The following is a 25,414-nucleotide window of genomic DNA, read 5'->3' on the forward strand; positions in this document are numbered from 1 at the left end:
TGCTAGTAAAAAATAAGAAGAGCAAAATTCTATCTTATGTAATCATGCTTTATTCAAGTTCCGTTTTCCTTAAAATGAGAAAAGTCGCTGCGGTGGCTTTCCTTGGTTTTCTAAATTTCCCTTGGACTTCGACCCTCAAGCGCCTCCTCTCTGCATTTATTCGGGTCACATGGGGTTCCCATGATGTCCCCCCCAATCACCTTCCATTGTTTGTGCAGTTTCCTAACGGCTTCCTGCAAGCCCTGCTGCTCCTGCTCGGGGAGGATGTCGGTGAGCTCGTCACACGCCTTCAGGAAAGCGTTGAGCACCCTTTGATCCAGCTGGCTGAAAAACTCCTGCAATGCAGAGTTGGGGTGTTGAGCGGAATAAAAGTGAGGAATGAACCTTAATAATCTAACATCATGAATCAGAAGCCATCACGCTGGCAATCCAAATGATTTTTTAATATTCATTTTTTAGAAAAAGACATCTTGGCAGTTTTCAAATTATATAGACTATTCTATCAAGTCGATGGGCAATCTCAAATCTTGATTCCAAAGTGACAGTTTTCGTTCCTCTTTGATCAAGTCAGAAGAGCAGACTAGAAGCCAGGACGGAGCCTCACTGTTCCCCATTCCCAAATCATCATGTGCTCACAGCTCCAGGGGTCCTGTTTCCACATCCACACACAACCTACACGTGAGCACAGTCTCCCACAGCCTCCGGGTATGTAGGCGGGGTGATTTTGAAACTACAGTGGTTCCAAAGCTAAAGTGACATTCTGTAGGCATGTATAAGCTGAAGGCATTGGTCTGTGATCACTGACTTTATCCCAAAGTCCAATCAACTGCATCGCAAATGCACTACAGCTTTCCTATGACAGAGTTTTAATAAAAAATACCCATGGAACTTCCAGGAAAAATAACTCAAAATACATGCTCTCAGAGTGCCCATCATGTCCACACACCACTTCAGATATTGTAAGGGGTCTCAAAACTGTTAAAAAAAAGTAAGTAAACATAACAAATACAAAGATGACTTCACAACACTGTATCAGCTACCAAAAGTTAAGTGACAAACATGTCTGGTTCTTTAGGTAAGCATCCAAGACTTACCTGCTCACCTAAAACCATCTGTTAAAAAGAGTCTTTGATTGTGTAAGAATTTCTCAGCTAAATAATGAATGGGGAATTTGGGGAACCTGGATTATTCTATCAGCATCTACTACCCCAGGGGCTTAAGAAGGGCCACTTAGAAGTTAACGAATCAATTGCTCTTGACGTTCATTTTGTTCATTTTTCTTTGCGCCTCAATCCCTCCCCCCAAAGTTCTTGTATTCCTCCTTTCTCCTTCTCTTCTTCCCCTTCCTCTGTATTCCATCCAACTCTCTCACTCTCTGTTTTAATCCAAGATTGCCTGTCCGTGAACTCAGGTCAAATCCTCCAAAGCCTGAACTCACCGTGTGCCTCTTCAGCAGGTTTTCGGGCTCCCCCTTTTCCTCCAGGCCTTCCTGAGCCATCTTGAGCACCTTTTCCAGCTCTGCTCGGGATTCCTCGAACTTCTTCATCAGGCGACTGTTGGTCTCCACGTGCTTCTTCCAGTCACCGGTTTTCTTGACCATATTCTTGAATAACAACAAAAAACAATGTGAGACTGCCTTGGTTTATTATTGAAAGTTTCATTTTCCTAGAGAGTATTACCTCGTTCAAAACCCTTGGAAGGAAGACATAGCATGATGACGAGAATAATTAATCTGTTTTAATATTAATTAACATTAGAACAAGCAGAAGTAACATGATTGATTTCTAAACACCAGGAGGTGAGGAGTCGCTACCGAAAGCGTGGTAAATGATGATTATTTGGCCTCATCCTTGGTAGTTTTCTTAACCCACAACTCCACAGCCATGAGAGCAAATTACCTGAAAAGCAACATGGACATCGGCCATCTGCCTTTGTAACTTGGTCTGATCAAAATGCTTTAACACGTTGCTCAAGGTCACAAACTTTTGAACATTTTGACTGCCTTTCTCAATTAATGCCAGGGTTTTCTTACAGCTTTCTTGACAAGTTAACAGTTCCTACAAGGAAAGAAAACCCACAATAATATTATTTAAAGATGGAGATAGGGAAAGGGAGAGAGGGAGAGAAGGGGAGAGGGAGAGAGAAGGAGAGAAGAGAAGAAGGGGAGAGAGGGAGAGAGACAACACTGAAAGCAATAAAAAAAACTTTATATAGCTTTTAGACTTTTACGCAGCAATATGGAACACCACAAGTACAAAGAAATATTTATTTTCAAAAGAGCTCAATTTTACGCAATCACTAAAGTTGGTACCTTTTATAGATGGCATTTAAATGTCACAATGACTTTTCTGAGTTTTTTTTATATTTCACATACATCTTAACATTTAAAAATGACAGAGCAACAAAATTATTTGTCTAGTGATGCATTCCTTTCACCAATTAATAAGATCTATGGTTACTGAAAGAACAATAATGCAGTAAGCCTATGTATCAAGTTGCAACCTGATTAAATAAATTTCACATCATTGCACATTATAATTTATTGAAAGGGTAAGATGCAGCAGATGATATATTATTTACAGGTTGTACGATTTCTAACATTTGAATTCCTATGGTTCATAAGCTGTAAACCTTATTGATAAAGTGGTTACCTAAAGTTTAACCCAAAAAGTGGACATGGCATTGCAGAAGAAACAATGGTTCCCTGACTCACAGCCTGGCATCAGAGAGTTCTGAAGCTGACAGCAAGAAAGTTCTCCAGCTAAGCCCAAGGCAGGCAGTCTTTTTTTTCTTTTACTTGAATTCACACTCTTTGCATTTCAACATACTCAAGTGCTTTGGAAAAATATTTCAAACTGCTCCATTGGATGCTCTGGTGGCCTAAATGTAAATAAGAAAGTGGAATTTTTGTTCTGTTTTGGGAAAACAGAATAAGGAAATAATGTTGCCTTTTGAAGATTTAGTTGGTAGGAGGGGAATGTGTGTTTAAAATGATATTGTTAAATATTATCTTAATTGTTGAAGGAGTCTTTGATGGAAAATTATAGTGATTTGGCAATGTAAGAAGTGGCACTATGTCTCAAAGTGAAAGATATTCTTTCATCAATATCAAGAGAAGACACTAAAACAGGGCTTAGCAGCATAATCATTTGGCTTCACTAGTGATGATGACGATGATGACAATGATAAAATGGGTGCAAGTTATAGCGTACAAATTACATGTCTTTATGAGCTAGTCACATTACACAATGTTTCATACAAACTGCAAAGCAAGCTCTCAACTCAGGTATTATTTAAAGTGAGGAAGTGAAAGCTTTTGAAATGTGCTATGTCAGACCTAAGGTCTGAACATGGCTCTGAGTCACTCCAGATACTTCTGTTCTTTCTGCCAAATGATGCCAAATTCCTTCCAGGAATCTGTTTCAATGGCAAACTCTGGGCACATTAATTTTGCCCTTCTCTGAAAGATAGGTTCATTTGTAACATGCCCATTTAATACATCAATTAACTGCAACACTCGTTAGGAGGTCTCTATGCATAGACTTAATTACTGACTAAATATGAGATAAAGAAAAATGGTTTCACACCAAACACATTTCTAGAACTTCAAAAAGACCTATTCCTAGAGGCAAAGAAAAGATCTTATAAAACACAGACTACAGATAGCAGATGGAAACAGAACGAAATTTTTTATATAAGTGTGTGTATGTGTATGTATAAATAAATATACCACATATCTGCAAAGAATCAAGAAATGAAAGAATATATATTTGTTGAAGTAAAATGAACCATTTCACCAAATAAGCAAGGCAGCAGGTGGGGTCTAAAGATATGTATGGGGGCAAGCGGATTTGGCTCAACAGATAGAGTGTCCAGGGTTCAAACCCAGGGCTCCTGACCCATGTGGTGAGCTGGCCCATGCGCAGTGCTGATGTGCGCAAGGAGTGCCGTGCCACGCAGGGCTTTCCCCCACATAGGGGAGCCCCATGTGCAAGGAGAGCACCCTGTAAGGAGAGCTGCCCCGTGCAAAAAAAGTGCAGCCTGCCGGGGAGTGGCGCTGCACACACGGAGAGCTGACACAGCAAGATGGTGCAACAAAAAGAGACATAGATTCTCGGTTCCGCTGACAAGAATACAAGCAGACACAGAAGAACACACAGCAAATGGACACAGAGAACAGACAAGGGTGGGGGGGGGGTGAGGTGGGCAGGGAAGGGGAGAGAAATAAAAAATAAATCTTTTAAAAATATATATAAAAAAATAAAGATATGTATGGGAAACTGCCATAATGGTTTTCCCAAAGAAGTTTAAACAAAGATGAAAAAATTAAATACACATATATTCTCTACTTTTAAAAAAATGATAGTTTATTTACATTAAAATTTTGAAGGGTTTTGCTGGTGAACTATGATCCCTAGATTCACTGCCACTGAAAGCAAATTAAATAAACACAAAGCACAGAAGATAATAGAATTCCCTCAACAAAAACAGTCAATCGACATAATCTAAGGACTATTTTAAAAACAGAGTAATGGACTTGACTATATCCCTAGAAGACATTGCTCATTTCAGAGAGCTGCAGAGACTTGGTGACTCCCAGGCTGGGAATTCAGAACATGTGTTAAGTGAGTATTTGCTGACAATCATACATTCAAAACGCTGCTCAATTCACAGAAAGGTGAGGCAGGTGCCCTTGCCCAAATCTGCCTTCCTAATTCCGCTGGGTGCCCTGAAAGTGCTAATCCAGGTGAGGTGACCTGGCTCCGGGACCCACAGCCAGCTGACCATTATCTGGACACAGCACATGCCTGAGACCCACTTGCCGTGGGACATGGCTGTGTCTTCAGACAGGATGTTTACTTTCGGTTTGAGTTGCCAGTACTGCTCTAGAAAATGGTTTCTCGTCCAATCCGAATTGCTATGACTATCAGCATCACCTTGGCCTCATTGGATAGGCTTGCCCATAATTAAGTCCCACTAGAGACTTTTCCTTACCTGATGCTTTTGTTTAAAAAGAGCACTGGATTGTGCCTCGTGCTCAAGGACTGTTAAAATTTCATTGATTTTCCCGAGTGAGTCATAAAAGAAAGTCATCTGCTTTTCTAATTCCTCCAACGGGACCGACAGCTGTTGAGACTCATAGAGGAGCGGGGGATAGCATTCTTTGACCTTTGAAAACACAAAGACTCCATTAAATGCCATCAAATACTCCAAGCTCAGGGCACTCCTCCTAGCCCTCCTTAGTCGGACGGTCATTTAATGCTTACAAATCCCCAAAGACATGTCTTTCAGGGCATTTTCTGTGTATCATGAATAAGATAAAGAGACAAATGACCACAATGTTGTCACATGAAAATTCATCTACACAGTCTATTTGGAGAACATTTTCCCATCTGAATCATCCTGGTTAGTGAGCCAAATGGCATCCGAATTCCACATCATACACTAGGTGGCTCATCTTCCCTTTGGCCTTGGGATCTGAACTACGATAGATACTAATTATTATCACATCATCCTGACCCACGTGTCTTCCAACTTGACTTTCAAGAACTCTCCTACTTGAGCCCTTGACTCCAGGCAAATTTACAGACTTGTTGGCCTACTTTTCCCAGAGAAGCTTTCCCACCTCCCACTGACTCTCTGCCTTTCTAAATCCTACTCATCACAACCAAGTGCTCATGTCATAAACCAACTCAGAGTCTGAATTGGTCCAGTCCTCATCTGTCGTTCTTCTTTTTTAAGAAGGGTTTTTAGTTCATGCGGCTGCATTATCTTCATGATGAGCCCAGAGCGCCATACGTTTGTTAGAACCCAGAACTATGCAATTCTCCAAGAACCTTTTACTCAGTGTCATGTCCAAAGGCTTCCTTTCAGACCACCAAGGAAAGGGACTCAAACAGCACCCATGAGTAGACCATCTTTTGCTTTTCTTGAGTTACAAAGACAATGACATGCTAACTACATTAGGAATATTCCAACAATAATTTTTGAAGGAAGTGGGGGATATATTTAATTACACTTTTAAAGACAGACCCATGTGTACAGAAATGTCTTCACATTCTAGGATATATACTACCTGAAGGAAAAACTCATCAAAAGAAAGATACAGCCCTTCTACCGTAAAATTACCCTAAGCAAACCCAAGAGAAATCTAAAAGAGCATGCACAAAGTCAACGTGCTTTATAAATCTTTCTTGAGCATAGTAGAAAACCCAGCAAGATGTGAGATCTGAAAAAGTGGTACAGACATTTAGGGACTTAGATGATACCTGAAGGCACAATTTGCTTCCTTGGAAGTTGTCCTAAATCACTGAACCTGGCACAGGCTGGGGTGCCCGAGCCCAGATATGCCCCTCGCTTGCTGCTTGAAGTCTATCAAATTGAAAACGGTGGCTTAGCATTGTACCCATTTTTGATAAATTTTGCTGGCAGCAAATATTAACATTATTGTCCATTACTATTAAATTATAATTCTAATTTGAGTATTAAAATAAAATCAATTAAAAACTCACATTCTGATGTATAAGAAATTGCCAGATCTTAGTTTGTTTGGATTGTATTTTCAATTTTCTCATTTCTTCCTCTTTTCCATTAACCCTCCATTACCGATTTCATATTGGCTGGTCATATTCTTTCTATTTTTCTCTCTGAAGTAACAATGGGCTTTTCTACTTTCTTTTCTTTTGTTTTCCAATTCTTCCTTACCAAAATGTTATTCATTTTTGTAATCACCCCCCCTTTTTTTTTTACCAGAAATCAATTAACCAATCTAAGTGGACACTGCAAATAATAACATCTTCCCCAAATTCATTTAGATGGATAAACCGTTCCAAGAAAACTTCTGAACCTCTTAAGGAAAATTTCTCAATAGAACAGACAAAAACTTATAGCTAGTACATGATATCATCTAGCTCCCGCATCCCTCTGGATGTGTCATTAACAACCCTCCTCCCCCCCAAAAAAGCTTATCTTTCTATTAAAATAGATCTACTCGTACTTCTAAATTAACAGAGGTTATACACGGCTTTACCATTAAAACTCAAAGTTGCTAAATGGCAAAGTTATTAAATCACAGAAAGAAACAAAAGCATATCTGTTAACAACAAAACCAGTAGCATTTGCCCCTGGTTGACAAAGGAGGTGTAAAGTGATTGGAAGGCAGGTTGTTCCCATGCATTCAAACGCTGTCCCACCTTGGTTAGCTGCTCTTTGAGCCCAGACATGGTGGCAAACATTTCATTAGCTTCTTCTTGAGAACTTTCTTTCGTAATGAGGTGTGCTGTTTTCGTGATCATCTTGTACTGAGCATCCATTATAGGTACTCGCTGTTCAATATCCTGCAAGAGCCATGGAAACAGCTAAATTCACACAGGGGATGTACCTTTCAATTTCAGGATTCTACAGAAGGCAGAACGAAAACCACACGCACTGTATGAAGTTCTATACTTAAACTTTTGGAGATTGCAGTTATTTTTTCCTTTATTAATAATAGAGCCTATATTGGGAATATATATAAAAAATAAAAGCTTTTTGAAAAAAAGTCACAATAAATTCTTAAGTCAACATAAAAATTAGCTGAAATAATCTTTCAAAACTACAAGGCAATGCAGTATACACATATTTGTTCATGGTAACAATTTGGGACATTTCCTGTGAGTTTAAAAATGAAAAAATTTATTTTTTCTTTAAAAGGTAATACATCATCATTGTAGAAAATTGAAAAATTAGGGATATTAGGATAAAGAAAATTAAATTGCCTATCGTCTCCATACATGGAAACCAGAGTGAACGTCTCGTCATTATATCAGTGCTCTCTTTTGCTGGGCATGCTTAGACCCGTTTTCAATTTTTACACAAAAAAGTGATACCGTTGTCTGCTATTCTAAGTGAATATATTGTAAAATCTTTCCATGTCATTAAATATTCTTCAACTACATTGTTTTTGAGAGCTGCAGGGTATTTGAAATATGGAAATGCCACAATTCATTTAATAAATCTTTTATTGTTGGAAGCATTTATGTGGAGGAGCTATCGATGGAGGTTACTAGTTCTCTTAAAGCTTTATAATTATGTCATAGACGGTTTTCAAATGGAAAAAAAAAAGATTTTGAAGTTACTCTCTATGGCCAAAATATAGCTTTAAAAATTCAAATGTATTTTTTATGAGAGGTGCAAATCAGGTTATGCAAACATGTCAAAATTATACCAAGGAAGCATAGAAACAGCTTTTGCAATGCTAGAAGTAACCTCATTAATCTTTTTCACAACAAATAGGTTTTTCTTTTTATGGTCCAGAAGCCTCCTCACCTCCAAATCTTGGATTAATAACTTGACATTAATAAAAGAGACATCTAAGGGTTCAGAAAGTTTCCTGTGTGCTTCCGTTGTAAACGCAGACAGGGTGGTAACAAACTCTGCATATTCTTTCTTCATTCTGTCCATCTCATCAGCCCGAGCATACTGGCAAGAAGAGGGAGGAGGGCGACACTATGAAAAATTCATAAGTTGCGACTCTACAAGTCCATAACCTACACTTTTACAAACTTCTTGAAATTGTCACATGGTAAGAACACCTCTAAGTTCCCGATTTTTATTTTAAATAAATTTGAGCTAAGTGCAATTACGGTGCAAGAAAAAGGAACTAGTGTATGCCCTGAGAACTTAACTATGATTTGAAATGAATCATTCCTGAGAAGTGGGCCGTGTATGGCAGCGTAATCCTTAATCAAAGTATACATTTCCCCCATTAAAAATGGGAAAGAATGAATGGCCTGCATAAAACCTAATGGTTCTAAACACATCTCTAGTCTGCATTTATAAGCCCATTCTAGAACCATAAAATAGTGTCTAAATGGACCATTTTATCACAACAGCCGTAAGACACACGTGTTCCGGTGTAAACTGATTTGAAAGACATACTTGCTTGACTTCCATAAACAACTCCCTCCACCTCCCATTTAGCAGTAGTAATTGCTGTTTAAGGTCCCGGGAAACGATCTCATCACAGGTTTCGATGAGAAAATTGCCAGCATCATTCATGGTGCTGTGCTGCTGAATCCAATGCGGCAGATTCCGGAAAAAATCCTAAACAACAAGGAAGGCACGATATGGTAAACCATAAACCAAAATATAACCATCATGGATAGGAAATTACGCAGACTAGGAGAAATATCTTTGTTCTCAAACTTGTAAAAAATATTTTATTTTTTTAAATTTCTCCTCCCCTCCCTTCTCCCCATGGACTGCTCTCTGTGTCTATTTGCTGTCTGCTTGTATTCTCATTAGGTAGCTCCGGGAACTGATCCTGGGACCTTCCAGAGTGGGAGAAAAGTGATTACTCTCTTGTGCCACCTCAGCTCCCAGTTCTGCCATATCTTCTTATTTTTTTCCTCTGTGTCTCTCATGGTGTCATCTTGCTGTGCCAGCTCTCAATGTGGGCCAGCTTGCCACGTGGCTAGCTTGCCTTCAACAGGAGGCCCTGGGCATTGAACCCTAGACCTCCTATATGGTAGACCTGAGCCCAATTGCTTTAGCCACATCTGTTTCCCAAACTTGTAAAAATTTTAGTAAAACTTAAAATCTCTTTAAAAACACAACATTTCATAAAGGCATTCAGAAATATGAACTTGAAGTGCTAGGAGCAGCTTGGCATAAGGACATCTGCACCATATCTTTTGCTGAAGACAAAATGACCATTTTTACAGAAGAAGAAGATGAATTTCAATCAACATAGAAGAACAGTCATACATTGTGTTCAAGCTGGAAAATACTTGGCCAGAGGATTATAAAAGGCATACATATCTCAGGGAAATAAAAAAGCTTTCTTAAAAAAATTTTGATTTTAAAATCTGAATGCAGTATTTAAAAAAATCTGAATGCAGTATTATCAAGGTAACTATTATGGAGATAAACCATCAAAAAAGAAAACATTTCTAATTAAATATCTGGTTCAAGAACACAACACAGCCTCTCTTGTTTGTCTAAGGTTATACACTTGACCATGAAACAGTTTCTGCCTCATTCCAAGTTAAATGCATATGTATATACACATGCACACACATACACTACAGTGAAAACCAAGGATACCAATGATAATTCGAAATTCATTCCACAAGCTATGCGTGGGAGAAGTTCCTGCATAAATAGATGAGAACACTTTTGTATCTGGTAGTTACATTCCCTTGAATCAAATTAACATATATGACATCGCTGATCTAATTGGAAAAGTCGATCTGAATGGATATAAAATGATGGCTATCCTTAGCCATTCAAATTTATTTAATCTATATGAAATACAGAATGGGAAAACATTTAAAAATTAGACATTGACTTGCATGCACAAGGCTAAAGGAACCAATCTTTGATGACAGCCAGTAACTCTAACTTACGCGCTATACTTCATAACAGGAGCCTGTCATTGTGCTATTTATTACATATGAATTGATTTCCATTCAGAAGATAGAGTTAGGGAATTTTAGCACTTTATTCTTGGTGGCATGTTTTTTTCTGGTTGTATTTAGAAGATCTGACACACAGGAATAAGGAATAATAATGCAGTGATACTAAAATCAGAACTTTGGCATGCATCTAGCAGCATCTAGCAACCTTGGAACTCTCAATCTACATGAGAACCCACCACCCATGAGCTAACCATGGAGGCAGGTAAGAGCTAAAAAACAAAAGACAAAAGACAAAAAGCTTGGTCTGTATGGCCCAGAAATATTTATTACCATCCCCATAATTCACAATAGAAGAGGAAATTTTTTTTTACCATCAAATACATTATTTTTTAGCAATTGCTTTTATTTTTCTATTTGCTACTTCAAATGAAGTACTTATAAAATAATTGTATCCATAAATGTAAGTCAAAGAAATACGCAGAAAGTGGTATACCTTGTGATATTTACATGAAAGGGACATTAAAGTAATGAAGTAGCTTGTACACATATACACACCTGTGACCCGGAAAAAAAAAAATCACTTCTACCCAGAATAAGACCTTTGACTAAGGGTTGATAAAATCCAAAAACCAGAATGTCCAAAAGACAAAAATGTCAGGATCATGTTGTTCAACTGGTGTTTGCCACCATGCAGATTCAGAACTATGCTAGCCAAGGTTGGGTTTCCATCCTCTTAGAAATCGTGAAATGTGCAGAGGCTGAGAACCTAGGCACACCTGTTCAGGTACAGACCTTACCTTGGGCATAGAGCCTTCTGTTGCCTGTTGGACTTGGCTCCAGCTACACAGGTCCTTGCCCTTCGCCAGGCAAACAAATGCTGAGCTGAACACACAGGGGACCGTATTAACAGAACTTCTATTAAGCCGTGCATTTACTGGTTCACAACAGCTCACTAATCTGAAAGTGCCACCTGCCAGGCAGTGTCAGGATTCTTGAGCCAGACTTGCCAAAAATGTAATACTCCCAGGTGAACACTCCTATGGAGCCTCTCGTCTCTAAATTCTTGTACCTGTGGAGGAGACCGCCTTACCTTTTTGGCGTGTTCCGACTGGCTGAGCATCTTCTCCGCGTCCTCCAGCCAGGCCTGGAGGCTGCCCACCGTGGCGCCGTAGCGGTCCCAGTTGGAGATGACCTCCTCCAGCATGCTCCTCACGCTGCGCACCTCCACCGACAGGTTCCGCCACTGCGTGGTGGTCTCGCTCATGAACTTCATCACGCTCTCCGCTTCTTCCACTGGAACGGGCAAAACGAATGGCAACCCTTATTTTACGTTCTAAGTCCATCACCGTGCCAGGCATCTGAGGATGCAATGCTGTTGTGCATTCCCAGTCCTCTATAAAGTTAGCGGATGGAAAGTTAGAACTTCACTCAGCTAACGCTGGGAGTGTTAATGATTCATTCACAGCTATTTGTAAAGATTACAGATGCTAATATATTTAAAGTCCCGGGTAAATGCAGATGAATGGGATGCACTAAGGGTCATAGATGTTTTTTGTTGTTTTTTTTTTGAGGTACTGGGGCCAGAGATTGAACTAGGGACTTCACATATTAGGAAGCCAGTGCTCAAATACTGAGCCACAATAATTCCCCTGAGTTGGTGTCTTCATTTGTTTGCTTGCTGTTTCTTTTTTTTTTGTTTTTTAGGTGACACCAGGAACCGAACCGAACCCAGGACCTCCCATGTGGAAAGCAGGTGCTCAACTGCTTGAGCCACATCCACTCTCCATATATACGTAGTTGTTTTATATGTGTCTGAGTGGATGAAGGCATATACAGTATCAATCACAAATGCTGCAGCTCATTCAATCAAGTAAGACGGACCTATTTAAAAATCGAAACCAAAAAATTTTAGAACTTGTATCCTCATGCTCAATTAAACTCTCATTTAGTTGATTATGATATTCAAGTTATTCCAATTTTTTTTTTTTTTTTGCCTTAAATCCTCAGAATTGAGAGCAGGTTGGAAAAACGAACACTTAATTTGCTCTCTCTTGGAAGATCTCGCTTTCTCTCACACACATACACACAAGAGTAGGGTTATGCCGATTAGGCATTGCACAAAGGCACCTACTTCAAAAGGCAATTAAGGGAATGGAATCTAATCTGTGTTCTCTAGGCTAATGTCTTTATTACACAGAGATTTTTGCAGAGAAAAAAAATGATCTGATCACACTGAAACTTGCGGCTTTTAAACCTGACTGGAGCCAGTGCTGCAACGAATTCTGACGTGAGTTTTACCTGAACCATCTGCTTTGACGTACATCTCAGCTGTCTGCTTCAAGATCTGATATGTCACTTCATATTGTTCAAAGAATTTGCTATTTTCTATGAAAGACTAGAAAAGGAGAAATGGTTAGAAGTCAGCAAACACTAGGCTTATGGAGAAATGTCAAAGGCAATTTTCTTCAGTATAGGTAGATGAATATTTTACCCAAATTTACTGATCTCACTCTTCTTAAAAATATCAAATTAATTCCATGGCCACAAATATCCTAAGATTATTCTGAGCATATGCATTGATTCCATGCTTTAAATTCTAACTCAGTTCCAGACTAAGAAAATGTTCTATTTCTTTGTTACCCCAGAGTTTTCTGTTAGAATTGGCAGACATTTTTCCAAAGAACCTAGACCTGACAATTTGAAAGCATTACATTTGGAAGGACATTTAAAAGTACCCCACTGTGTTTTAGCTGTGAGTTTCTGCAGCTTTTGAAAATTAATCCTTGTGAATGACTGGTCTGAGAACTTCAGATTATAAACAAACAGTGTAGTGCACAAATCTTTCCCTTAAAATAAAAGGTAAGTACAAAAATGTTTTACACATAGAAAAAGTTAATATAACTCCAAATTCTATCCATGTTGTCAGTTGTCTCCTATTTCTTGTAGCCAAGATAACATATGTCTATATTTATATCATAATTTACATATGTAAGAGAATCACTATCAGCAAAGGAATATTATAAGACTGAGAACACACAAATCCTCCTTAGTTAAGTTTTATTATTAAATTTAGGAAATATGAGGGGCCCTGGTTCAAAGATTATTGCTACCCCTCTAAAGTAGAAAATTAATGCATTTATAGTTAAAAACATATTGCTGAGAGATCTTTCGTTTCTTTTAATAGTGTGATGAATTCCTATAGTGTGAACTCATTAAAAATACTTGGGAAATGCCACTATTATAAAATGCAAAATTATCCATGAAAACCCAGCGGAAGTCTGGTGTAGAGCACTGACGAATGCCTGGCACGGGCCTGCCAAACCATTCCTAGACTAATTTTATAGACATATCTGAAGTTTCACGGATAAGTGTTTTTCGTGTTTCAAGATAACATTTTAAAACTTTACATATATAATACCTTTTACAGCGTTTGTAAGTATTTCAACTGTTCTTCCAGGATAAAGTTGAGTTACCTGGAATGGTGGTTTGGAGCCACATACCCCAGAAAAATATGTTCTTAAATGTAATCCATTCGAGTGGGTGTGAACCCATTGTCAGTGGGACTTCTGATGAGGGTTTTTCAGTGAAGATGTGGCCCAACCTAATCAGGAAGGGTCTTTATCCTATTATGGGATTCTTTATAAGTGAATGGAATTCAGACAGAGAGTGGGAAAGCTAGGGAGAGCGAGAAGCTGAAGGTCAGTGGAATCCAGAGGAGATGGGAGAGGTCAAGAGAGGCCGCCATGTGCATTGCCATGTGACAGAGGAGTCCAAGTCCAAGGATCACCAGCAGCCAGCCCCAGTCTTCATGAAGAAAGCACCACCTTGACAATGCCTCGATTTAGACTTCTGTTAGCCTCAAACCATGAGCAAATAAATCCCCATTGTTTAAGCCAGCCAATTGCATGGCATTTGCTTGCGCAGTCAAGAAAATGAAAACACTTGATTGAGATATTCCATGATGAAGACTTTACTCAATGACTTTAATGGGCTTTATTATTTTGGTTTGAGAATAAAGTAAGATAATAGTAATTGGGTTAATTAAATATTTAGCTTTATGTCCTACTCCCTTAACCCACCTTGTGGGTTCTTACTGGTAAAGGAGTAATCTACATTTGTGTTCTTACTGGTAAAGGAGTAATCTACATTCCTCTTATGTAGTAATCTACATTTTTCATAATTTAACAAGAAAAAAACCCTATGATTTAATTAAAATGGAAAATTATACTTAAGGTTCAAGACACCAGTAAGAAATTTGAGAGATACATTACACAAAAGTTTAAAAAATAGTCTCCATCTGATTCTAGCATTTCAAGAAATTAATGGGAAAACAATTGCTCCAAATGTGAAAAAAAGAGGAAATAGCATTTGTATTGGACAGGAAGACTTAAATAGCCATTTGCTAGAGTAGTTTACAAATTAATTAAAAATGAATAAGACTGAAAAGCTTATTTCCAGTTTCATATTTGGACCATGAGGGGAAAAGAAGAATGTTTTGAATATTAAAAATTCTGTAGGGATACATGAAAGCACCTTTGAGCTTCCCTATAAGGAAGACCATAGGCAATTAATTTTTGAGGGGATATATTTTATTTGTTATTTTAAATTTTTATGGTTTTATTTCATTTTGTCCTTCATTTTTGAGTACGTAGTATATCCACTTAGTAATATGAATTATTTTGTCCATTAAAATCACTTTAGAAGGAGAAGTGATGAATTTCCAATTCACTGTGAGCTCTCTAGACATAGACTCTTAGAAAAATGCAGAAGTAAATCCCAAAAGTATTTTTTAAACAGTGGTGATAGGATTAGTTTTTCTTTTTTCAAAATAGACTTAAAATTGGATCCATATTAGTCAAGGGGCTTTAAAGTTGAGGGTCCTTCAAGGAAAACATGATACCTCTTTATGCCACTAAGTTCAAAGTATGAGGTGCAGCGGTGCTCAGAGATGAATTCAAGTGCAATGAATGTCTCACGATGATGGAGGAGGTTGTTGTTGGGGGGGGAGGAGTGGGGTGAGGGGGCTGGGGGGTATATGGGGACCTCATATTTTTTTAATGTAACATTAAAAAATAAATAAAGACAAAAATAATAATAATCTGATCTATAAAAAAAGTATTATGGGAAGTGGCTAAATTTCTGCTTTCACAAGATGAGTTAAGATATCAATATCAATTTTACGTGAAAGGTGCAAAATCAGATAAGCTTTTTAAGATCAACTTTGAGGAGTGGTTTAATGAGGATTGGTTATTTATGTTACATATTACAAATTAATGTCTATATTATTTATGTTGCAGTCACATAGTCCACAATTCCAAGAGCTCAGGTCTCCCTTTGCTTGAAAGAATGAAATATTATCCTGTTTTTCCCATAGTAAAATGGAAGCATGTGTTAACTAACATGTCCAGGGGAATAATCCTGATAGCAAGGACAAAACCCAAACCAATTACCTTCTGATTTACATTACAGGAAGTAATCTCTCTTCAATAACATGTAGCCTAAACAAATCACAGCAAGCATTTGTGAAGTATTTTCTAAGAATTCCTTAAGGACTTAGCATTGCACATCTGGGCATATGGCAGAAGAGATAAACAGGAAGCTCATTCTCAAGTCCTGAGAGGTCTTTGCACTCTCTCTCTCTATCTCTCTGTCTCTCAGCAGGTGAAGAAGATTGGATTGAGAACTCAGACTAAAGAAAAGATCTTTATGCAAACTTTACATCCCAAATGTTCTTTGGTTTTCAGATAATGTAGCAGCATATTGCTCATTCCAATAGATTTTTTTAGAAACCAAAGCAAGCTCTGCATTTAAGAAACTGATTTTATGATTTTATTTTAAAGTCTTCACGCTTTCTGAAATAATCTGTTCTAGAGAGAATGGCTTTCCCACAAGCTCCAGAAGGGTAAGAGAACCTCTGGGGGTATGGGATAGAAAGAAAATAATATGTGTTAGTCTTTGTTCCTTAGAAAACTCCTCATTATTCCATTTTTATTAGTGTTAGAAATTTGGACAAAGACTGAAGCTTCTAGAAATTAAGTTATTCATGATATCACAAGGGCAGTAAGTGGCTGAGTCTTGAGTCAAATCCATTTCTACTTGACTCCAGCGACCTGGTTTTAACACATCCCTCCCCGCATGCCCCACCCTCAATAACATGCTACCGTGTTACTGGAAACCAGCAGGCTACAGTATGCAAGTGGAAAAGGTTGTCAAGTACTGACCAACATTAAATGAAACCAATATTTGTATGAGCTACGTTCGTTAGTTCATTCAGCTACAAGATATCACATCAATGATTTCATCTTTTAAGTTAAAAATATCTTTTTTTCGCAGCCAATTTTGTTAGTAAAGTCCACTGGGCATGAGCAAGGACTTTGGATTTGAACAGATATGGATTCAACTTCCGGCGCCACCTCTGACAACTGAGGCCACCTGGACCCTTTGACTTGAGCCTTCAAACCCTCTGTGTCCTCAGTGTATAAAAGAATGCGGAATCACCCAGCCCATGGGGCTGTCACTGGGATAAAGGGTGATGCGTACAAAGCAGGTGGAATGTGGGAAATACTCAATATCTCGCAGTTACTGTGACCATTGAAAAAAATGAGCCTTGAAGCTTTTGGGGGGTTTAAAGGGAAAAGAAGCAGGAGCAGTCATTAGGCATTCTTCAGCAGGGTAGAGAATATTAGGAAGCCTTCATTAAAACCTTCTATGTTCATAAAGTAATTATAGCAGCTTTACAAATAATTTTGAGGGTTACAAAGTAGTTTAAATTTAGCAGCTAAGCGAACTTCTCTTTAACTGTATGGAACAGGCAGAAAGTACTGTGGGTTGTTTTTCATCATTAATAACAATTCTCCATTTATATACTTTAGTTTGAGAAGTTCAAAGAGTATTACTAATATCTTTGTATTGGAACATTAACCTGCTGGAACAGTCCCATCAGGCGGGCAAATCTGATTGGCTGTCCTTAAATAGCTAGCACACAGATGAATCCTGCATAATTACCTTCTGGGCTCAGAGTGTATCATTTGACATGACTAAACCAGAAAATATAAATGCATATCTGTATTTAATATTTAAAGGACCAATGTAATTGCTTAAGCTGAAAAAGTTGGATTTTTTACGTTACTTTCCAAAATAATAAAAAATGAATAAAGGGGCATATCAAAACAAATTTCACATTTTTTTTTTTGGACAAATGCTTCCTGACAATTTTGGCAAGTCAAGAGAAAGATCTTACTGTAAGCTGGTTAAATTTTTTTTTTTTTTAATGTATTTGCTTACTCATCACTGAGAAAATGCAATTAAGATGCAAGAGAACATATTTTGGTAATTGGGTGCTTCACTTCACTAAAGGTATGGTTTCAGTAACGATTCAAACACAACATGTTAAAAAGTGTGGCTAATTAGGTGAGAAATGGGCTTATATCATAGAAGTTCATTAATGTGTCATTTAGCATTCGTGATTAAACATAAATGGATCAGTACAGGAGTGAGTTTCCCTATTAAACATTAATTTCATAAGCAAATTTGTATGTCTAATAAGTCTTGAGAAGGGGGGCATATTTAATGACTGAAAAATAAATTGCTTTAATATTTATGACCCTGCAGTTACGAACTACACTAATACGTCAATACACTAATTACTTGCCAGGGATAGCTGCTAGATATGGAATAACCTGATTCCTTCACTGATGCATGGCTACTGTTCTACATAGATAAAGGATTATCTATACAGATAGCCTTTACAAAATAAGTTGGAATAGAGACTGATACATAAGCAACTTGTTCTGGTGGCACACAGGAAGCAAGAAAACTTGGGCAACAATAATGAAAAACATTCTGAACCTAAGCTAAGAAAGAGGTAATCCTCACATAGACAGCTGAGACTTGTTCTAAACTGCTCCTGACTGGACATTAGAAGACGTGACGATAATCACATGCAACACAAAATCCTTGTTTAAAGTAACAAAGGAAGTCCCAATTGTTCAATATAATTCATGAAGTAAAGCCTTTCTAAGCAAGGTGGATTTCAAAGTATCAGATTTTTGAAGACTACAGATTTTTATTTCAGATAATTGGGGGAAAGCTCATAAGCTTATCTCTAACCCTTTTAACACACCAGTTCCTTTATATTTATATTTTAGATAAAAATAAATTAGTGTTAAATAAACTGGTATGTCTTGGATGCTGGATCCCCGGATTTGCCTGTCCAAGCACAAGGGAGACTTACAATGTAATTTTGTAGAAGCAGCTCCACTGAGTCTCTCCTCCCATACTTGATGATCCAAGACTTCAGCTTTGACTCTGCAAGGACCAGCAGTGACAGCAGACGGTATTTTAATTCTAGAAATTCCATTTTCATTAAGTGGAGCTCTGAGGTGGAGGAAACAAAATGAAACCTAGAAATAAAATACCGAGAGTTTACAGAATGTAACTAATAGTAACAGAATGACGCTTATTTAACCTGTTACATGCAAGCTTTAAATATAATGCAGTCAGCAGGGAGATTCTTTTAACTCTGCTTGATCACCATCTGGAGAGCTGATTTCTCCTCTAGCTCTGTGTTTTAAGGCAAAACATGATTGATTGAGGACTTTGATTTAGTCCTTTCCCCTGACAACACATCTCGCGTCTGTTTCTTTTATAAGCTGCTTTTGCAATATTACATAATGTTCCTTGCAGTACTGAATAAAAATACAGCTATTTTAAAAACCATCTCTGATTTCCAGGCTGTGGGAACACTCAGGATTACCCTCTTTGATGTATATATATTGGACTGTTGGCATTCTTAGTGTATCTTATGGGATCGCAATTTTTATTTACCAAACAGAAGCATGTCTGGAAATTAAAAAAGAGGAATTCATCGAAAAAGAAACAAAGGTAAAAAGCACCCACCGAGCATTTTAAAAAGAGACTTCATTTAAACCAGACAATCTCTTACCTCTCGGCCATGTCCTCTAATTGATCTGGGGGCACTGGTATCCCGTTAACAGACCGGGTCCTGTAGATTTCATGGAATGCTCTTTTGTGGGCATCTGTGTTTTGGAGCAGATCCTAAGATATAATTTTTTTTTAAAATTAAAAAACAAGGAAGCATGCTCGCAGGCAGCTAAGAAGCATAATTTTCTGCCAGCACCGATGAGTCGATATATTCAACAATTTGATCGGGCTGCCAGCTTCCTGTGCAACTTGGTGCCCCCAAAGGCTCTCCCCTTTCACAGTGCTCGCAGGTAAGACACTGGGGAGACTGGGTCTAAGTAATTGGTATGGCATTTTTACACGCACATGACACTTGCACAGCAATCCATTCAGACATTTTAAAGGCACATGATCCAAAGGAAAATGCACTTACTGCTACAGAGATTTTTAAAGCGTTTTTCCTCTTTCCTTGATCTGAACACGTTGTTTTTAAAAAGCCCACCACTAAGCATGCCTCGTTTAATCTTTTAATGAGAAAAGTGACTAGGCTTGATTGTTATGCTGTTTTGAATGAGTGCAGGCTATTTTAAAGTGATATTGACTTGACCCCTAAATTAAGGCAATTTTATTATAATTTAGTGTGAAAATAGCCCTGCAGTTAAGACATTTCAAACAAGTACCAGGAATATCCCATAGTATCAGAGTGGGCTCAACTGTGACATTTATAAATATTCTTCGTAGACGGAAGAGAACGCTTCAAATTTGAATCATTTTTTAGTTTAATTGGACTCTTCCTTGACTTGTTTGCTAAGTTTTTCACTATTGACAGACTTATTTATAAAAAGTCCTACGTGTATCGCACAATTTCCTAGTCAATTGCTCTCACAGAAGAAAAGAAACAGAGGTAAAAGGGAATTCACGCCATATTTTCTAAAATTTCATTTGTCTCCCAATAGCAGAATAAATATGCCCTGAAAAGACTGTGGTCTCTCACCAAAAAGTAAGACACCTTAGCCCACCAGAATGATAAATTAAAATTAATATTGTTTCTCTGGAAACAGGATTTAGTGGGTTAATTGGAGAGAATAGAAGCCAGAGAAAAAAGCTGAACGCCACATGAGAGACTACTTGATGGAAGGGAGAAATGAAGATAAACGATTTCTATTCTCACATATTTTGCCATGAACACACTTGACTTGCTTGGTCCTGCTTTGTCATCGCATGAGTTGAGAACTCATCACAGAGTACAGAGGACAGAAGACTGTCCTTAGAGCAGCTATTGACAGGGAGTATTTTAATCGCTGTCTACCCCCTTTCAGGTGAAACATTTCCGTGGCTTGTGATGTTGACTGAAAATACCAGCAAGTGGCTGCAGGAAGGAAAAACCTTGAGCCACCACTGTGCCCCGCTCTCACTTGTTGTATGTGTTGGTGAGTTAATGCACGGATGGGTGTCTGAATCAGAGGACATAAGGGTTCCGTTGCCTTTGGAGCAGCTTTCCTCATTGTACAGTTTCCAGTCTCTAGTTCACAGGAAGTGAATAAAATAATTTAAGTCTTCTGGTCTCAGTCACACATGACCCGTGAGCCACTAGTGTATAACTTATGGACCGTAATTAACAGTAACATTGTAATATTTTTGCAGCAACGGCAAAGAAGAGATTATATCAATTCTAAGGATTAATGAGGGAGGCATAAGAGGATATGGTAGTTTTCCTTTTGGAGTAATGAAAACTTTCTAAAATTGAGGTGAGAACAGCACAACTCTGTGATGAAAATGAGAGCCACTGAGTGTAGACTTGGAATGGATTGTACAAGGCAGGAGAACATACAGGATAGTGAATCTTGTGGGGGCGGATGCACTGTGTTTAACAGAAAAAATATAAGAACATTCTCTCGTGAACTATAACAAATATATAACACTAATACAGGATGTTAAATACAAAGAAAAATTAGGAAATACTTTGAGGCAAATGAAAATGAAAATACAACATAACAAAATTTATGGGAGGCAGTGAAGGCAGTGCTGAAAGGTAAATTTATTGTTTTAAATGGTTACATTAAAAAAGAAGAAAGACTTCAAAACTGGAAGAGCTAGAAAAAGAAGAGCAAACTAAACCCAAAGGGAGCAGAGAAGGAAGGAAACAAAGATTAAAGTCGAGATAAATGAAATAGAAAACAAACCATAAAGCAAAGCAACAAAACCAAAAGTTGGTTCTTTGAAAAGATCAGTAAAACTGACAAACATTTGTACAGATTGACAAAGGAAAAAAGAGAGAGGTGTCAAAGAAAATCAGAAATGTCAAGGGGGACATTATGACTGACCTCGCTGAAAGAAAAATGACCAAAAGCAGATACTATGAACAACTGTATGCTAATACACTAGATAACCTAGAAGAAATGGACGATTTTTTAGAAACACACAAACTATCTACATTGACTCAAAGAAATAGAAAATCTCAACAAACCAATTATTAATAAAGAGATAGAATCAGTCATCAAAAACCTCCCAACAAAGAAAAGCTCAGGGCCAGACGGCTTCACAGGGGACTTCTACCAAACATTCCAAGAAGACATAACCCCAATTCTGCTCAAACTCTTCCAAAAAATTGAAGAGGAGGGAACACTCCCTAACTCATTCTACAAGGCCAGCATCACCCTCATATCAAAGTCAGATAAAGATACCACAAGAAAAGACTACAGAAAAAATATCTCTCATAAATATAGATGCAAGAACCCTCACGAAAACACCAGCAAACTGAATACAACAGCCTCTGAAAAGAATTATACACCATGACCAAGTGGGATTTATTCCTGGTATGCAAGATTGGTTCAACATAAGAAAATTAATTAATGTAATATCCCGCATTAAAATATTGAAGAAAAGAAAAACACACGATCATCTCAACTGATGCAGAAGAGGCAGCTGACAAAATACAGCACCCTTTTTGAAAAAACACTTAGAAAACTAGGAATAGAAGGCAACTTCCTCAGCATGATAAAGAGCATATATGCAAAGCCCACAGCTAGCATCCTACTGAATGATGAAAGACTGAAAGTTCTCCCTCTTAGATGACGAAGAAGACAAGGATGTCCATTGTCACCACTGTTATTCACCATTGTATTGGGAATTCTTGCCTGAGAAGTTAGGCAAGATAAAGAAATAAAAGGCACACCAATTGGAAAGAAAGAAGTAAAACTTTCCCTATTTGCAGATAATATGATCCTCCTAGAGCCAGTAAACAAATTCAGCAAATGGCAGGGTACAGGATCAATACCCCAAAATCAACAGTGTTTCTATACACAAGCAATGAAAAATCAGAAGTAGAATCAAGAAAAAATATTCTATTCACAATAGCAACTAAAAGAATCAAGTATCTAGGAATAAATCTAGACAAGGATGTAAAGAACTAAACACAGAAAACTATAAAATATTGCTAAAAGAAATTAAAGATGCCCCCCCCAATAGAAGAATATTCCATGTTCATGGATTCTAAGACTAAATATCATTTTATGTCAACACTACCCAAATCAATTTATAGACTCAATGCAATCACAATCAAAATTCCAACAAACCTTCTTTACAGAAACGGAAAAGTCAATTATTAAATTTAGGTGGAAGATAAGGGACCTCAAATAGCTAAAGCCCTCTTGAAAGAGGAGTACAAAGTTGGAGGATACACACTTTGGGGTCTTAAAACTTATTACAAAGCCACAGTAATCAAAACAGCATGGTACTGGCACAAGGGCAGAAATATAAACCAATGGAATAGAATTGAGAGCTTCAAAATCGACCCTCACATTTATGGCCAACGGATTATTAATAAAAGACCAAAGATTGTTCAATTGGGAGAGAATAGTCTCTTGAACAATGCTGCTGGGAAAACTGGATCTCCATTTGCAAAAAGATGAAGGAGGGAGGATCCCTAACTCACACCATGCACAAAAATCAACTGCAAATGGATCAAAGACCTTAATAGAAGAGCTTCGGTGATCAAACTCCTAGAAGAAAACACCAGGAAGCATCTTCAGGTCTTGTGTTAGGTACTGGTTTCTTAGACTTTACACTCAAACCACAAGCAACAAAACAAAAATAGATGAAAAGGACCTCATCAAAATAAAAAAAAAAACCTTTTGTGCCTCAAAGGACTTTGTCATGAAAATAAAATGACAACCTAGTCCATGGGAGAAAAACTTTAGAAATCACATATCCAATAAAGGATTAATATACAGAATATACAGAGAAATCCTTCAACTTCACAACAAAAAGACAAACAACCCAGTTAAATAATGGGCAAAAGACTTGAATGGATATCTCTCCAAAGAATAAATGCAAATAGCCAGAAAGCACGTGAAAAGATTCTCAACATCAACAGCCATAGAGGAAATGCAAATCAAAACCACGAGGTACCATTTCATACCCATTAGAATGGCTGCTATTAAAAATAATAATAACAACAAGTGCTGGCAAGGATGTGGAGAAATAGGAACACTCATTCATTGCCAGTAGCAATGTAAAATGATGCAGCCACTATGGAAGACAGTTTGGCTGCTCCTCAGGAAGCTCCATATAGAATTACACAGCAAGATCACTACTAGGATTACACCCCAAAGAACTGAAAGCAATGACTCGAACAGATATTTGCACCCTGGTGTTCATAGTGACAATATTCACATTTGCCAAAAGATGGAAGCAACCCAAGTGTCTACCAACTGATGAGAGAATAAACAAAATGTGGTATATATAATACATACAATAGAATATTATTCAACTGTAAACAGGAATGAAGTCCTGATACATGTGACAACACTGATGAACCTGGAAGAGATGTTGAGTGAAATAGGCCAGAGAAAAAAGGACAAATATTTTATGATCTCATGGATTTGAAATTATTAGAATAAGCAAGTGCATGTAGCCACAATCTAGAATTTAGATAACCAGAGTACAAGGTGGTATAGGGAATGAAAAGTCAAAAGTTAATATGTACACAGTTCTTATTAAGAATGATGGAAATGTTTTGATAATGGATGGTGGTGATGGTAGCACAACATTGTGAATATAATTAACAGTACTGAACTATATATTTGAATATGATTGAAAGGGAAGAACATTAGATTTTATATACGGTAACAGAATAAAAATGTATAATACAACCTCCCATGTAACTACACTAAAGAAACAGTGAACCCTAAGTTAAACCATGGACCGTAGTTAATAGTACAACTATAAAGATGTGCTTTCATCATGGTAACAAATGTAACACACCAATGCAAGGTGTTAATAATAGGGTGGTATATGGGAATCCTGTATTTTATGCATAATTATTCTGCACAATTCTCTAATGAAAACAAAAAGAGATGGTTAGGATTGAATGAAACACTGATAAAGAGAAACAAAGATATGATGGAGCAAACGGACAATGCCCAAAGTGTGAATGATCAAGAAGCAAAATTGGGAATGAAATAAGGGTTTAATTACAGGCACAGAAAAGATTTCCAAAAAGAAGAGGATGTGTAATGACTTTGTTTCAGTAATTTTAGAAACTTACTCAAATGGACAAATTCCTAGAAAAAATGAGCTAGTAATACTGACCGAATGAAAATGGATCAGAAAGCTGGAATAATTCTCAAACCATTTAAGGGGCTGGGGACCAACAGTGAAAAACAAACAAAAATCCTGTTCTCATAGAGTTGACATTTGGATTAGGAACTCAAGCCATCAATAGGCTAAATAAGTGAAGTAGTTGACATGATAACTGTAAGGAGTAAGAGAAAAATCTACAGGGAAGGGGAAAAGGGAGAGTTTGAGGAGTTGAAATTTCAGATGGGTGGCCAGGAAAGGTTTGAATAAAAGGTGATGTTTCAATAAAGCCCAAAGGAATTGAGGAAGAGAGTAATGGGAATATCAGTGGGAGAATGTTGCAGGGGGAGCGAAGAGATGTTCCAGCGGATGGCAAGGGCAGTGGGTTCAAGACGCGACTGCGCTTGCATCGTTTATTGAGGTTTTGCTGACAACCACATTTAAAATCGCAACCTTACCTAATATACTTCCAGCTCCTTTTCTTTCTTCCAGTATAATACATATTTACTTAT

The 25,414-nt window shown here is 37.6% G+C and overlaps 1 protein-coding gene across 1 annotated transcript in view; it reads right to left on the reverse strand.

Annotated features, from left to right (window-relative positions):
• The window catches only part of SYNE1 (spectrin repeat containing nuclear envelope protein 1), a 497,459-nt gene that overhangs the window by 319,494 nt on the left and 152,551 nt on the right, over positions 1–25,414 (reverse strand). Inside the window, exons 15-25 of the mRNA XM_058289685.2 lie at positions 19,345–19,457; positions 18,634–18,802; positions 12,699–12,795; positions 11,491–11,693; positions 8,920–9,084; positions 8,308–8,460; positions 7,194–7,337; positions 4,996–5,169; positions 1,899–2,057; positions 1,439–1,603; positions 201–335 (exon numbers count right to left, since the gene is read on the reverse strand). Coding sequence (XP_058145668.1) covers positions 201–335; positions 1,439–1,603; positions 1,899–2,057; positions 4,996–5,169; positions 7,194–7,337; positions 8,308–8,460; positions 8,920–9,084; positions 11,491–11,693; positions 12,699–12,795; positions 18,634–18,802; positions 19,345–19,457 — 1,677 coding nt within the window. The remainder of the gene's footprint in view (positions 1–200; positions 336–1,438; positions 1,604–1,898; positions 2,058–4,995; positions 5,170–7,193; positions 7,338–8,307; positions 8,461–8,919; positions 9,085–11,490; positions 11,694–12,698; positions 12,796–18,633; positions 18,803–19,344; positions 19,458–25,414) is intronic.

This window comes from Dasypus novemcinctus, chromosome 28 (assembly GCF_030445035.2).
Source record: "Dasypus novemcinctus isolate mDasNov1 chromosome 28, mDasNov1.1.hap2, whole genome shotgun sequence".
NCBI classification, from domain to species: domain Eukaryota; kingdom Metazoa; phylum Chordata; class Mammalia; order Cingulata; family Dasypodidae; genus Dasypus; species Dasypus novemcinctus.